Source organism: Chelonoidis abingdonii, chromosome 14, assembly GCF_003597395.2.
Source record: "Chelonoidis abingdonii isolate Lonesome George chromosome 14, CheloAbing_2.0, whole genome shotgun sequence".
Lineage (NCBI taxonomy): Eukaryota > Metazoa > Chordata > Testudines > Testudinidae > Chelonoidis > Chelonoidis abingdonii.
The window spans coordinates 9009024-9025640 of record NC_133782.1 but is presented as its reverse complement, the minus strand read 5'-3'; the positions used below and the strand labels follow the sequence as shown (position 1 = coordinate 9025640).

At 41.5% G+C, this 16617-nt stretch overlaps 1 protein-coding gene across 2 annotated transcripts in view; it reads left to right on the top strand.

Annotated features, from left to right (window-relative positions):
* Nucleotides 1–16617, top strand: part of CDH4 (cadherin 4) — a 706159-nt gene that overhangs the window by 580533 nt on the left and 109009 nt on the right. For both annotated transcript variants that reach the window (XM_032802286.2, XM_032802285.2), the window contains exon 7: nucleotides 3214–3386. In XM_032802286.2, the coding sequence (XP_032658177.1) occupies nucleotides 3214–3386 (173 nt within the window). The remainder of the gene's footprint in view (nucleotides 1–3213; nucleotides 3387–16617) is intronic.

Sequence of the window (16617 nt, the reverse complement as noted above, 5' to 3'; positions counted from 1 at the left end):
AGGAGTACAGAAATCGATTTAAAGAGCCCTTTAAATCGATTTAAAGAGCACTGTAGTGTGGATGGGTACAGCGTTAAATCAATTTAACGCTGTTAAAATTGATTTAACGGCGTAGTGTGGACCAGGCCTTAGATTTGCAATCACAAAGATGCCCAGTACCACAGCAGCTTATGCCCATCCCACTCCACCTAGATTTGTACAGAATGTGTGTGCGTGTGTGTGTTTATGCTGTTCACTTCAGCAGGCCATATTTTAACAATCTACCTTTTTTTAACTGAACACTACAGTACCCTGAGAAGGTGTCCACCAAGAGCTGTGTCTTGGTTAAGATGGAGTAAATATGTATAATACTGAATATAGAATACACACAATAATGGTGGAATTGTCACCTGCCCTTAAGACAATGCACCTTTGCACATGGGTCACAGCATGGAGAGCAGAGCAGATTCCATAAAGCTGTTACTCTCCTCCAACAGAGCCAGGCAGGAATTAAGTGGGCAGGTGAAGGGAATGGGCACATTGGTTGCACCCATCCACGTACCAGGCAGCAGAGCAGAGACGGCATAGAGGGGGAAATCATCTGCTACTAATGTATACTAGGTATTAGATGGTGTTATGCTATCAGCTTACTTCCTTCTTGGAGCAAAGAGGGAACCAGAGTAGGAAGTGTGACTCTCAAAATCTACAGAACCCACCCCAGCTACTTGCCACCCTTACATGTGGCAACCTGTTATGCTACAAGCTAAGCATTAATGTCAACTTCCTCAAACCCTTTTTGCCTCCTGCTCATTTGAATCTCACAATGGAAAATTATCATATTCACACATGAGAATCAGAGCAGATTGCAGCAAGAGCCACAGCTGCTTGGTTCTCGGTTCACATTATAAGAGGCATTTAACATGTCTTGTGTGTCCTTATGAGGTGCAGGTCAAGGACAATTGATATAATCGGTTTTCTAGAACTGCAATGTGTTATTTTATTGATCAAAGTGCTGCATCAAAGGAAACAAGGGTGAAGGGAAAGAAAAGCCATGAGGCCCAATTCTACAAAGCCTCACCTGAGTTGTCATTCTTCTTCACAGGAGCTGTCTCAAAGAGAACAATGGAATTACTCACATGAGTAAGAATTTGCAAAGTCTGGGACTTTGTAAATTCGTGCACCTAGGCATCTCTCACAAATATAAAAGAATCTCTTTTGCTTCCTATAGGCAACGTAGTATACCAAACAACTTTTATTTCTGAACTGTTATGTTTTCTTACACCAAAAACTAAATCATAAAATTTGTTTCTCTAGAGCCTGGTGTTTTGGATTCATGAGTGTATTACAGCGTGTATTATAACTCCTAAAATAGATTTTATTTTCTCTTCCATTTTCATTAACCATAAGTTTTGACATTCTGCTCAGAGATTATTATCTCTATGGAATGCATTAAGATAAAATAAATTTCAAATCAAACGTCTTGTGCAACATGTATTCTATTGAAATTTCTCCTGTTAGGTATTTATCTAAGGATGGATTCTTTGCTTGTATCAGTTTTCTCATCATTACTGTTTTTACAAGAGAAAAAAGGGGAATGCTACAAGAGAAAGGAGAACAAATCATAACTCATGCAATCTTATTCCAAGTCAATGTTCCTTTCCTCAGCCCAAGTTTATTGATCAGAAAAATGTTAAGGTTGTTGAATACTTTGTTCTCATTTCACAGATGAGGGCCAGGCTTATTGTAGAAAAATAGGACTTGCATGTATCACAGGAATTTGCCTTACACATTTTTTAAAAAGCTACAATAGCAAAATTCACAGGGATCTGTAGTACCATAGAGAACAAAGGCAGCTTGGTTGTGCAAGCTGGAAAGAGTCCCGTAGGACTATGTGCACCTGCACAAGGATGTGATACTGTTGGGGAGCTTCCTGCTGGCACCCCCAAAGATGGTAGCTATCCAAAAGTGGGGAAAAGCAGTGTGATTAACTGTGGTACACTCTCCGGTGGCTAGTATAGCTGGCTGAGTTCAGAAGGGCATGCGTGCTGCCGCCATTGAAAGAATGCCCATTTACAGTGAGCTGGAATCCCTGCTGAGACCCCTGAGCACGCCTCCTCCAGTGTGGGCCATGGCTTGCCAGTCATAATCTGTCCCTCACTATGCATGACTCTCAAATGAGCAGTGTAATAGCGATGCCCTCCATTTTTCTACTGATTCTTGTTTGTTGCTGTGGCCAGTAAAATTGGTCCAGCCCTGCTTTCCCCTTTCTCTTCTTTGGGTACCTTATCATCAGTTACATATATTATTGCAGATCATTATTTGTAAGCAGTGTGTGCCCATCTTTTAAGTCATTCTTTCCACCCAATAATAACAAATGTTTGTTAGGATGCGGTGCATCAGCTATTGGGGGGATGGGGGGTCATAAGACCATGCAGCTGCAGGAGTCCATCCAATCAAGCAACATCCTTTACCATCATAATGATAATTTCCCTCTTTAACAGAACACCCTGCTGCAAAACTCCAGTGATAATAAGCCTGTCATTGTGCTCCTAGCAATATCGGGAAAATAGGCTTTTTGCAAGGCAAATGAAGAAGCTGATGATTAGCAAGAAACAAACCAACGATTCAATACATTGCTGGCCACACATACCAAACCACTGATTTCCCTCCCTGCTGGGCAGCAGCTGTTTGGTTTGCTCTGCAGATAAGCCTTGTTTCTGCACTGAAATGGTGCTGACACTGGAGGGATGGATTCGTTTATTGCAGGATTTGGAGGCATGGGACAAGCCATGCTGCAGTGGTGCATGTTGGTGGATCCTTATGTAGTTGCTGAGAACCCTGGAAGACCTTGTCTGCTAAATTCTAGAAAAAGTCTCAATAGCAAGGTAACTGGGCTTATTTTTGGAAGGAGAAATCTATACCTCTGGGAGAAGGCACAGGAAGCTGCAGAGGGCAAGTGTTGCCTTAAAACATACAATCTTTTGAAAAAACTATAAGGCTGGAGTTGATAATGAAACAGGGGAAGCTTGGTTCTATATGATCATTGTCCTTCCAGTGTGTCCAATCCAAACAGGGATAGTATTTTCACAATATGCTTCTTGGGTAATTAGGTAGATTTCAAATGTGATGTTCTTGCCTATAACATTTCTGAATGAAGTGCTGGTTTCCGACTCACCAACAGTGCATTATGGCCTACTGAAAAGGTATTGATGTTTTGTTTTCTCTTATTTCAAGGGACCTATGTGATGACGGTGACTGCAAATGATGCTGATGATAGTACTACAGCCAATGGGATGGTGAGATACCGGATTGTGACTCAGAGCCCACAGAGTCCGTCACAAAATATGTTTACCATTAATAGTGAAACAGGAGACATTGTCACAGTGGCTGCTGGACTTGACAGAGAGGTGAGTTTAAAGGAAAAAAAAAGATGTTTCTGGTTGTCACTGATTTACTGAACTGTAAAATCCAGATTCGGATTTACACCCAAATGTTCTAAAGTTTGGAGCTATTTGTATTCAGAGTGAAGCCATGAGGTTCAGATCTGGATGTGACTTGCACAAAGTCCAGAGCTGAGGGTCTTCGGGTTCTGGTTTGGCCTTTTGTCCTAATCGTCAGCAGTCTATGAAACTGTGGGATAGTCTTAAAAGTTTAAAAAGCCTTATCCCTGGATAACTTAAATGAAGCCATGGAAAATAAACTGTAGAGAACAGTCCTTCACCAGCAGGAGGATGGACAAAGGTCTTTCCCATCTCTACCTTCTATGGGACTTTACATTTTATCACTGAAAACAATTAGAGCACCATTGTGAACAGTTTCTTAAATATAATGCTAGATTCCAAACATTACTTCATTATCGGGCATTTAAAAATTCACCCACTAGTGTTAGAGAACCAGTGTGGTCCCCATTTAATGGTGATTATGTTGACAACATTAAGAAAATGTCTACTGCTGTATATTAAGGCACGTGTGCTTTTGTTCCGAGAAGCACTCTTCTCTAAATAGATCTTCTTGTTGTCATTATAGAATATGCAAATATTCCAAATGGAAAAAAACTATGTTAAATCATAAAAACTACACTCCACCAGCACATATTAGCTAAAGTGAGTCTCACAAGCCCCCTCCTTCCACCTTCTTTGGAAACGCACTTCTTATTAGATAAAGTCAGGGTGAATCTAATGGTAGGCTTTCCAACCTCTCACATTAAAAATGATCAATTAGCATAAATGCTAGGATTTCCTGTCTCCAGAATCAGTCACTAAGTGGAACAGAAAAGGAAGTGGAATTTCTTGCCCCTACATTAAAACCAACTGGGTTAGCCTGGGCAGTGGAGATTCTTGTCCTCAAAATCCATTCTGATTAGCTGATGGTGGAGGAAGAATTTATGCCATGTCTTTTTCTCCATCATCATAGGATGACGGAGAAAAAGGGATGACCCTTTCAAATGTCAAACACGGCAATCTTATTTTCTAAACTATATAAAAATGATTAGTAATGCTAGTTGTTTACTGTACTGTGATATCCCACTGATAATATGATGAACACACTTTAAAAAAACACAACAGGATCCACACCCTGCTATAGTTAAATTTACCAAGGTGTTCATGGTTTTCTTCATTTTAAATCTAGGTGGCAGTACCACACTGGTAAATATTGCAGTGCAAGTCCAGTGTACCAAGTTTTTAATGGATGCCTTTCAAAATGAGTTAAATTATCATCTTTTTCCTCCCTTAACTATGCAACCCATTTGTCTCTCTGGATAGAGACTAAGCGGGTAAGAGATCCATTCAAAGGACTGATGAACTGATTGGTTGTCTGAGATGCCAAAATTGTAGGCATGGGAGGATGGTGAAATTTTCCATCACTGTTTCTCCATTTCATTCAGTCACTACAAGCTGCCTTCACTGTGTGTCAAGGCATCTAGGTTCCAACGCACTCTGTTGAGAGTTGGCTGCTGAATGCTTTACTCCCAGTGTTTCAGTCAAATACCTCAGGCTGCCTTTTGCTTCAAGGCTACGCTGAGGCTTCAGGGTTCCATGCCGCTTCCATGCATTTCAGTTAGCCTGGGAGTGGAAATCCTAAACAGAGCCTCAGAGCAAGGGAAGGTGGCCACTGGTGAACACACAGAACTGAATAGAAACATTGACAGCAAGTCAGCAGCAGCGGGCACAAGAGGGCCCCTGTGGCAGTCAAAAAGATTTGGAATAGAAACAAGGGGTGCTGGATGGAGCTGGCACAGAACTGGGGCTCCCCCAAGGCTCAGCATCAGCTAGTGCTGACCCTGAGGGAGAAGGCTCAATGAAACTGCTGTCTGTGGAGCTGGTCAGATGAAAGAAGAACTTTCAAGAGACTGGATGTGAAGACAGGAAACAGAGCCGAGGAAAAAATACAGCACTGTGGTTTGCCTCTTCCACAGTCTGATCTAGACAACTTTGCAAACATGACAGCAGGCATTTCCACGCTCTCTCTATTTACACAATCAGAAACTTAACTGAAACATGAGCAGATAGCTTATCCCAGGCAATGCAGGAGCCTGTTGCAGATTTGTGGTAGAAGAGAAGTTATAGGCAGCATAGGAATCACTAGTAGCCCTTCTAGGAATGACAGGATAGCAACCAGGTACCCAAAGCTGAATCCTAAATCCTAAGGATGAAATCTTGTGGAAATCAGTGGCAAAACTCCAGTTGTCCTACTGACTTTTAGGTCTTAGAGGTCCTAGTTTTTTTAGTAATTTCAGTGACTTAGGGGCAGGGGTACAAGGCAAAGGAAGAGCAAATCAGCTTAAAAACTCACAGGCCAAAACAATCAAAAAAACAAAGGCAGAATCTTTGCTTCCCACCCCCCACCTTTATCAGCTAGCGCTGGGATGGGAAAACTTTTTGGCCCAAGGGCCACATTGGGGTTGCAAAACTGTATGGAGGGCTTGGAAGGGAAGGCTGTGCCTCTCCAAACAGCCTGGTGCCCACCCTCTATCCTCCCCCTCCCACTTTATGCCCCCCTCAGAATCTCCAACCCATCCAACACCCACTGCTCTGTAAATGTAACTGTCTGAGCCTTAAGTATAGATGAGAATCAGGCTCATATTCGAGGTCTACCACCACCTTGCGTTGGATAAAATAGGTAAACATGAGTGGTAAAGGTGAGATGGAGAAGACATTTTAGCTCATCTAGTTCAGCATTTCTTTTGCCTGAATGTTCCCTAAATTATATTTTTAGTGCTTTCTCAGAGCCTTCATTTAAATATTAATATTGATAAATACTGGCTTCTTGGCAATATGTAGATAAATAGATTACATTTGTTAGTCGCCAATAAATGATCAGCTTTGCAACTCAGTTTGTGTCATGTGCAGTCTTTCAGCTGACTATCAAGATGGAAGACCTGCAAGAAATCTATTTTGAGGCAAATTCTGGTAATTTAAAGCCACGTATAAACTCTGATTTCTCACAAACTGAGGAGGAAATTAAAAACTCGGCCTCTAAATGTGCCTGACATTGAAGATAGCAAAATGAAAAGCAAAGGTATTAAAATATTGATGGCTTTAAAGTTATCGTACCTGGTTCCCATTAATCTGGATGTAAATATGGTTACAAAGCTCTGTGTCCATTCATTCATTATGACTGTGCTTAATTGAATGGATCCCCAAGGAAGATAAAGAAAATTGGACTGCACTTCATAAAAATTATTAGAGGACAGTTTAGCAACAGTCTGATTTAAACTCCTGCCTGCAGAAGGGTAAGAAATGCCAAAGGTGGAAGAAAAGAGCATCTATCCCATTGAACTAATAGGAGAGAATGATGGGGTTTTAGAATGTGAAGAACCAAAGATTCAAAGGTACATTGAAACATCGAGGCTAACATCGGCAGATTAAAATCAAACACTTGCTCTAAAATAGGCAAAAGTGAAGCAGATGTAAATGGCTGTTGGAGAACATGTTAAGACAAGAGAAAATCAGGCAGTGACTACAGCATGGAATATTTGGATTTGCAAGAAAGGCCATAAAAATGGACATGGGATGGACAGGACATAAGTAGACTTTAGGGGAAAAGCCATGCTCTTTTAAGAGCATGGCTTTTCCCCTAAAGTCTACTTATATCAAGCTGCTAGCCAATTGCTAATCATTTTATCTGCTTAATTTAGCAGTATGTCCAGATCCAGTCCTCATTCTCTCTTTGCCTGCACCACCCAGGAGATAAATGGGCCAAGTGCATCCCATGGGAGTGTGCCACAAACCAGCATCTCTTTCCTATTCTAACAAGTAGCATTTCTCCCTGCACCCATGGGCTAGTGACCAGGGCCACACCGAGTGTTTATTCCACACACTCACTGAAGCTCAGAATTGTCCCACCAGCCAGGAATCAAACCCAGACTGTCGCTCTGAAGGCCGATGTGCCAACCACTGAGCTCTTGATGCAGTAATTCAACTCCACCAGCTACACTGATTTATCTTCTGGCAGAATATCTGTCTCAGCAGCACAGTAACCTTCATCAGGTCTACAGCATAGGCAATAGCATCCTCTGAAGAGCTCCCGCTACATATTTTATGAATGAAGTCTTTGAGCATGTAAAAAAAGATATCAAAAAGAGAAAAGGAACTGGCTGATTCCACACACGGCTGGCAGGCCAACAATTGTCGAGACATCTCAAATGTCACCCAGGCTTATTTGAGATAATAAGTATTTCAGCTCTGCCGTGATTGTAGTGAAATGGTGCTAACTTTTTGAGATCTCCTTTTGGAAGTGGTCTTTTTCCAGTGCATTCTTCTCATTTTAAAAATAAGTAAAGAAGAGAGTTAAGCTGTTTCTTTAGATTTTTCTGCATGCTCATAATTCTTTTTAAAATGATTGGAGCAGTGCTGCTGCAAATGCTTTTAAAAATACATGACAACCAGTTCTGTGATTACCACCGTTGGCTTTCTGAAAATGTGATGTTGCTAGTCTCTTTCTCAACCAAGTGAAAGATAAAAGGGAGTGCCTGCCAGCAACTGAGCTTGTGGCTTATTTTATTTATGAATGAAACAGCAGGATTTTTGGGGGTGTGAGAGGAAAGGTTCTTCTCCCTGGTTGGAAAATGTGGCTGAGCTCTTCCCCAGTGTGTCTTTGTTTAAACTAGAATTTTTGGGGAGAACAGAATTTTGGAAGGGTGCATTTAAAAAACAATGTCCTTGCTTTCTTTGTGTAATTCGGCTAGGCCAGTGCCAGGGTTCATTTGTGCCCTGCATGGTAACTATTCTGAGTATGTAGGTGAATGAGAACAGTTGTCTTCTGGTAACTGCAGGAGCCGTATTGTTAGAAACCCGTTGTAACTTTCTTGGAGAATTATTGGGCTGGATGCTCATGTGCACTAGAGTTTTGCTCAGTGCCTGTAAGGAGAAGGAGGAGGGAGAAAGGATGTTATATCTCCAGTCCTGGGGACAGCTGGGGGCTAGTTCAGCCTCTGTGGCAAGTTAGAGCAGCCACAGAGCTGCTCTAATTTACCCCTTCTGGAATGGTGCCCCGGGCACTATTCCACTGGCCTAAGCTTGCCGAAATGCAGTGCATTCCAGCCATGCCCCTTTTCTCTCCTGGCCAGCCCTTTATACTTGGCACAGGATGTAGATAACCTAGACTGGCTTCACTGGCTTTACGACACCAGGGAATCCACTGTGACAGGACAATCCAGAGCAGAACCTTATTGGCAGCTTTGATCCCCCTTTATGCTGCTGGAGCAGCACAAAAGGGATTTAGCCTGCGGTTAGGATCTGTGTTTTTTATTTCTCGCCCTCCTTATCAGTGTGCTGCTATCCAAGCCTACGCCTCCCTCTCTGAATAAGACTATAATAACATCTGCTGCAACATGATACTGAAGGATCTTGACATGATACAAGGTATACCTCGGCAAATCTATGCAGATCAGATGGGTAAGGGTGTATAGAGAGGGGTGGACAATGAAAGAGAGGAAAATAACAAGTAACTAGCTTGTCTGTGTTATAAAAATTTGTTTCATATTTTCCTCACCAAAATTAGCCCTCTCACAAGGAGCAGCAATGGCTGACCTAAAGCTGGTAAGGGCTTGTCATTCTATGACAAGCACCTTTAAAGATGAGCTGTATTTTCCATGTACTATCTGAGTCCTTTGCCTTAAATAAAGAGATATTGCTGTTGAATAGTTCCTTTTTTATTTCCCTCTGTTGTTTTCTTTTCAACAAGACCTAAAACAACTAGGCTCTGTCTGATTTTCATGGGCCTAAAGGACGTTACAGGTCTGTCGCATCTTACGTGCATTTAACATGCGCGATTTCAGCTTTACACAGTTGGCAAAAACAAAAACAAAAAAAAGAGAAAAATAACAATTTTAATACCGTACCTGAGATGCAGGTGATTCCGCTGGCCATTACACTCAATGTAATTTTGACTATATGCGATTTTCGCTTTATGCACTGACTGCGGAATGTAACCCCAGCGTAAGATGTGACAGACCTGTATTCAAAAATGGAGCCCTGAGGTCAGGACATTAAAAACACATGCAGAAAATTACTCCTGCAGTTGCATGCACAAGGGTGGAAATTTGCAAATATGTCGCTTGGTGTACTCTTGCACATGCACATGTATTTCTGTATGTTTCTATCTTGAGTCTCTGTATTTGAACATGTGGCCTTAAGGTTTCCAGGACACTTTATCTCCGAGTTCTGTGACTAACCACTGGAACAAACTATCAAGGGAAGAAGTGGATGCTCCATCTCAGATCAAGCCTGGATGCCTCTCTGGAAGATGAGCTCACAAGTTATTGCACTCAAAACAGGGGTAAAGAGGTGAAATTCTATGGCCAATGTTAGGAGATTAGACTGAATGACCTAATGATCCCATCTGGCCTTAAAATCTGTGAACCTATTAAAGAAGAAAAGTTAAAATAGAAGTTCTCCCCTAATGCAGTCATGTGGTAAGCTGTGTGCCAATTGTCTGCCATGTTCCATCCGAGAGATTTTTGTGAAGCACGGAGAAGCCCTGTGTGATGAAAGCCACTCTATAAATGTCATTTATCACCAAATACTCTGGAAACATTTTAATTCTGCAGGTCCGGGTAACAAAAATGTAAATACTGAGGCTTTATATATTAATATGTCTGAATATCATTACTTAAAAGATAAAACAGGTTAAATTATTCATGTATGAAATTATCCACTTCCATAACAGCATTATCTGTCAAAGGAAGAGCTGATTAGCTGTAAACTGAATTTAGCCAGTAAATGTATAGTTGATTAGAGCTTATATTTCTACATTGTATGCAGGGCTGATTTGAACATTTTCCACAAGTCCAACACTCATTTCATTTTCTCATTAGGGATCAGAATGACCTTCAGTCAGCAAATTATTGTGAGGAGTGCTACTACTCCTCAGTGAAGAGGGGTCAGTTTATTAACCCCATTTAGTGTCTGTGGAAACACAGTGTACACTCAGTGTAGAACCACTCGTAGTAATCTGTAGATGTCAGGTGTTAGGAACCCACTCCAAATACTCTTCATTCAGCATTGCTCCACAGAACCAAACCCTCTGAAGTTGGAATTCCAATATTTGGAAGATGTACAAGGAGGCTCCCGTCGGAATGCAGTTTGCCCCTATTAACCAGGGGGTATGTCACTGAAGTTTGCAGTCCTGGGTTCACAGTGCCCAGAAGTGTAATTTTCCACCATCTGTGTTTGCCCAAGCTGTGCAACTCTTTTTTTCTGATGTAGCCCTTTCCAGTCATCCTAGTGCTCCCTGAACTAGATCATGGCAAAGCACTCTGTGTGAGATCATCCTTGAAGATGATTTAGAAGCTTCAGCAAGGGTAGCAGACTCCTGCCAGCTTACTTAGCAATATTAGCTATAAAGATTATGTTTTACCTTTCCTTCAAAGCCTGTCCCGGCTTCCTGTTTGCCTCTGGTGAAGTTCAAGGTGAGGATTTTGATTGCAGAGTGGTTGGGTTCTGACTACCTTATGGAGAGACTGCATCTTTCCTATGAACCATCATGGAAGATGCTGAGACACTTCTGTAAGTCTTCCGTATATTTTAAATCTAGAGGGCTAGATTTAGGGCATACCAATCCTCAGATCTGGATTTAGCTCTCTCTGTTGGTCCAGAAAACCCTGTGTTGGTTGAAATTAAAGAAATCACATTTAATATCTATTTATTTAGACTTTTGCCTGATAAGGGAGATGATGTGCTGAGATGGTGTTGAAGGAGACAGTTTAGTTGACATTGGTCAATATATTATCTTCTTTGTTGTATTTCTGATGGACACATTTTATACATTATTAAATAAGACAAATTTAAAATGGCCCCTTAAAGACCAGGTGAGGGAGCAAGATGGAGGATAAGTGACTGGCCACTCACCAAGCCAGCCACTGGATGAATCAAGTAAAGAGGAGGAAAGTAAGGTAACAGAAACATCATTCTAAAGTGTCTGACTAGATGTGTGTCTGGTCTGGAAATATTAGAATAAATGGTAGGGGTAAGAGTGCTGGCCATGGCTCATAGAGTTAAAGGTAGCCCTAGAAAACCCCCGTCTGTCACTTACCATGGTGAAGTTTCACAGATACTGCAATGATAGCTGTCGTATCAGTGACTTAAAGAGAGACTGGAGGAGCTTTCAGCCGTGGAAGTAGTCAGAAAGAGAGAGAGAACTGGAGCATGAGCACAAGTGTCCCCAGAAAAGAGATTTGAAGATCATAGGAGAAGCAGATCATTCAACTGAAGCAGAATGAAAGGATAGAGAAAAGGAGATTTAAAAGCTGTATCAGCCCTATGAACAGAGAGAAGAAGAATCCACAGAAATTAGTTAGGCTCCTTCTTCAAAAAAGAAATGTTCCCAGGACTTCTGACTTCGCTTTCTGCCTATAAGAGAGCAGGGCTGGCGCTTCCATTTAGGTGACCTAGGCGGTCGGCTAGGGCACCAGGATTTGGGGGGGCAGCATTTTGCGGCCCTCGGCAGCAATTCGGCGGCAGGGGGTCCTTCCGCACTCCATGTCTTCGGCGGCAATTCGGTGGCGGGGGGGTCCTTCCGCGCTCTGGGTCTTTGGCGGCAATTCTGCAGCAGGTCCTTCACTCACTCCGGGACCCGCCGCTGAAGTGCCCCGAAGACCGGGAGCATGGAAGGACCCCTTCGCCACTGAATTGCCACCGACCGGGAGCGCGGAAGGACCCCCGCCTAGGGCGCCAAAAACCCTGGAGCCACTCCTGTAAGAGAGGCCACACCAGTGCATTCAATTCTAATATCAATAGTTATCATTTCACATGTCTCATGCAATCAAGTGAAGGAAGAAGGTGAGCTGGACACAAACCTAATGGGCTAAAGAACAGTTAGTCATATAAGCTACAAAGCCCTGGTGGAAGTGTGAATTTCAGACAGATAGCTCACCACAGCCCTACTTCCATTCACTAAGTATACAACCTGTGTTTAAATGTACATGCTGCTAATATCACTACAGGTTTTAGGAAGTAAATAATACTGACAAACACAGATAAATGCTAATAAAGACTAAGTAAAACAGAGCAAAGCACACACATTCCATCACCTACTCTGGACACACTAAGAGAGGAAATCACTTAGATGCCAGCCTGTATCTTTGGGAACAGTTCTAGGTCAATAGGTCCATGTGACATTTTAATCCTTGACTTCCTGTGGTCATGCTGATGAAAAGGAGATGCAGGGCTGCACACTTTGGACATGCTGAATCGACAGTACATCAAACATTCTGTTTAGCTAGAAGAGCTGCTGTTAGGTTTATGGAACCCACTCTGGGTGATCCATAATCTGGTGGTTTCCATAGGATTATCATATGCATTCTTGCTATTTCAATCATACGCTTTGCCTGCAACTTGCTGAAGTGGCACAACATTGGTACAACACTCACCAGCCAGACAGGAAATAAGAAGTAGCTATGCAAAATCTCCAGCCCACAGTGCATTTTGTGTTCTGCTGTACCTTTTTTTTTTTTAATCTTGAACTTTTCTTCAAGAATTCCTTACCACGTTCAGTCTATCTAGCTAGGTATTTATACAATTGATGTGCTACCTGAGCACTTTACATGTGTCAAAGTGAACACACAGTGTTCTCAGGGTCTCTTTCCATTCTGCAGTCAGTGGGAATTCTCCTTGTTATTTAGGTGTGGAGGCAGGGTCGAACTGGCAATTCTGTTGAAGGATAGCTAGGTCAAAAAAGTGCATGCCGATCCCTTTGAGAAGTTAGTTGTGGACCAGTTGCCAAGAAAGCACTGTCTCCTCCAATAAGGCGTTTCACTCTTGAGGGTGTTCCAGTGATACGCAGCTGCCATGGGGGCGAATGCGTAATCTGCCTCCTGGTCACACTGCTTTCCCTAAAACAGAGATTGTCCCATGCCATCCTCTGCCTTACCCTTGGTCCTGCTTTTTCCCCACCTCTCTCTACATCAATGATGGCTTAATTAAGAGTAAAAAGCAGAGGTAATGCTGTTGCTCACATGGTGATGGTGAGTTTGATTGTTCTATAGAAAAGTTTTCAGCTCAGGTTTTTGGGTCATTGTAAGTCATTTCTGATGATGAGCAGAGGAGTATGGTGACATCTGAAAATGGACAGAAACAGCTGGCATTTAAAGGTATCTTGAGAGCCAGTTTACATCCACCCTGAGTAATCTCCACCAAGGATGATTTCTTAGTACTTGGCTCAAATGGAGGGAATTTTCTTCCCAATCACATAGTGAGTCTAAATCTAGTTGCTGGCTAACAGAGTTGTTTTCCCAGTTTTTTCACTCCTTTCTCTTTGAGTTTGACTCTCTTCCACTGCACCTGGGCTTATTTAGGTCTTGCTGGCATTAAGATATTGCATCCTTTGGCTCTGGCCTATTCAGTTCTCATTCCATTTCTTCTCTGCTAGAAGATCTCAGATAGCTCTAAGTTCCTGTGCAAGTCCAGTTGCACTTGTTTCAGGTTGCTCATGAAATCTCACCATCAGCTAAAGTGAGTTGTTTCATGCCTTATTCAGTAGTAAGATCCCAGCAGACTATGGGGCAGGGAGAGTTAAGTATCAGAGTGGGAAGCATACCAGGTCCTTAGCACAATCTCTGTGATTCAGACCTGCATTTCTTTTTCCATTTGAACTTGTCTTACAGTGGAGAATAGTGTATCATTCGAGTTTTAGTCAGAAGAGTCCCTACTCAGCTCAGACAGATTTAAAGTTTTTCCTCTGGTACATCACATAGTTTCCGACAGCCCCTTCCCCTCTCAGAAGGGATTATTGTATAAATCTGCACCAGGTCAAGCGAAATAATTAAACACAAGCTGGCTCTGCTAATTAACTTATCCACAAACCATTGTCTGTTGTTAGCATTTTAAAGAGGAGCTAAGTTAACTCTTTACTTTCTAGAGCTATGTACATTCATTTTTAATAGTAAATCTCTTTAAAATGTAGCCCACAGCTATATTTAAGGATACAGAGTTCCAATATTTAAAACGTACCCTTTGGCTACCTGGTTTATAGAGGTCTTATCATTGCAGCTCTGTCTGTGGCACAGGAATAAATTTACAGTCCATGTCAGCATTTAGCAGACATTTTTCTCAGCCTAATGCAGGGGAAAGGCAGCTTAAGCACAGAGAAGAGCAATTGCAACTCCACAATATCTGGGGAGTTTGACCTTCCAAATGGATTTTTTTTTATCCTATTTACAAAAATGAAAAATACAGTTGTGGAGGACATGATGGTTGTGAATTGACAACCATAATAGGGCCGGATTCTGCCACTCTATACTCACAGTGGTTAGTACCTTACTCCTCAAGTAGTGCCACTGATTTTGAAGAATAACATACTGTACTACATGGGAAAGAGTGGCAGAATCTGGCCCTTTGAGGGAGGGAAAGAACTATTCACACTGGACAATTGTAGGCACTATTAGCGTATAAATAATTGACACTAATATTTAACATTAGGCACCAGGGACTGAAAATTTTGTCCATAGATAATAGGTTTTAAATGGGTAATCTATTCTAGTCTTTTGCTGTAAGCATGAAGGTGCTTATACTTCTTTTCCATAAACACATGTAATCTTTCCTAGAGATCTAGGAATTGGAGTAATTATAGTGGCAATTAGACAGTCCGTTCTGTTGTCCATTTGACCTTACAGTCAATTTTTCCCCTAATCTCTAAGCTAAATCCATTCTTTTCCATTATCATCCTATTACTTCTGTTTCTAAAACCAATGTTCAGTGTGAAGGTAATGCAAGAAATCATGGGTATGTATGCCATGTGCATATACAGCATTTGGCACACACAGTTGGTTTTCAAATTGGTCATTTATTCACACTTGATAACATTTTATATTTCCACTGCCACATCTGTAGTTTTCAGTTCAAATAACCATATGACACAAGTGCTGACCCTAAATCTAACAGCCAAATTCCAATGGCAGAATGGATGGTTGAAATTCTGTGACAAGAGGTCTCTTCTGGCCTTAAATTCTGTGGACCTATGGAAAAAAATCAACCAGGCTAATCTGTTTCTGGATTGCAATTTCGCATGTATACAAATATGGAACGCCTGTCCATTAGAAAGAACAGTAAACAATTTTAAATGTTTAAATAAGAGGAGAGGAGCCAATTCCTCAGGTGTTGTAATTCAGCAGATCTGATTTACACCAACTGATGATCTGGCACAGAGTCTGTAAATTAATAGTTTGTAAGTCTTGTGTCATAGCTAATGGCTGGTAAATTTCTGCCTTTCAAAAGAGAAGATCTAGTATTGCATAAGAAACATGTACCAAAGACAAACTCGTATTTGAAAAGCATCATCTTCCTTTCTACCATAAGTGATCTTTATAAGGATGAAGCGAATATTGGGACATGCTTCTCATGTTGCGTTGTGTGCCGTCCACACCACCAAGAGAATGATTACTTTGCATTGCAGTGGTATTGGTGTAGCTGTAGTGATCTGTTATGTTTGAAGTATCTGTATTTATTTGTTTAACTCCTATGGGAGCTTAATGCCAAGGTGAAATAGTAGTTAGAAGAGCCCTCTACACAATACTCATTATCCGAGTCGTTTGTTTTGGAGACATGTATTTTTCTAATTCTTTTAGCCACTAACTCCTAGCCTTAGAAATGCTTTGATCTTGGCTGACTCCATCTTTTTTTGTGGCCACTGCATTGCTGAGGAGCATGATGGGATTTGGAAATGTATTATTAGATTTGTAATTCATGCCTTTTTCCCCCATTGATCTTTGACAGCAGAAGACGTGATGTTTAGCAAAAAGATAAAGCATGATATTTGCCTTGTAAACCAGCAAGTGGATGTGGTTTGATTGACCACATATTAGAGACTGAAGAGAAAATAGGAGAAGGATTTCCAGTGGTCAACAATAGAAAACATGCATGTCTCCGGACTCACTGTTCATTTTACATAGTAACTAAAGAGGCAGCTTCCATCAATACATACTGCACAGGAATTAATGATTTCACAGCCCAGGGGAAGACAACAACTTATCATCGGCTGCTTTTGTTGATTGTCCTGATGCCCTCTTAGCTGCTTTATACATGGTTTCTGCTGCTGCTATCAGTGGATCCACTTCACATATGATATTTAGATGAGCACTAAATTATTCACATGCCAAACTGAAGAAAGCTATTCCATTGTTCATAGTAAGAAACTACTGAT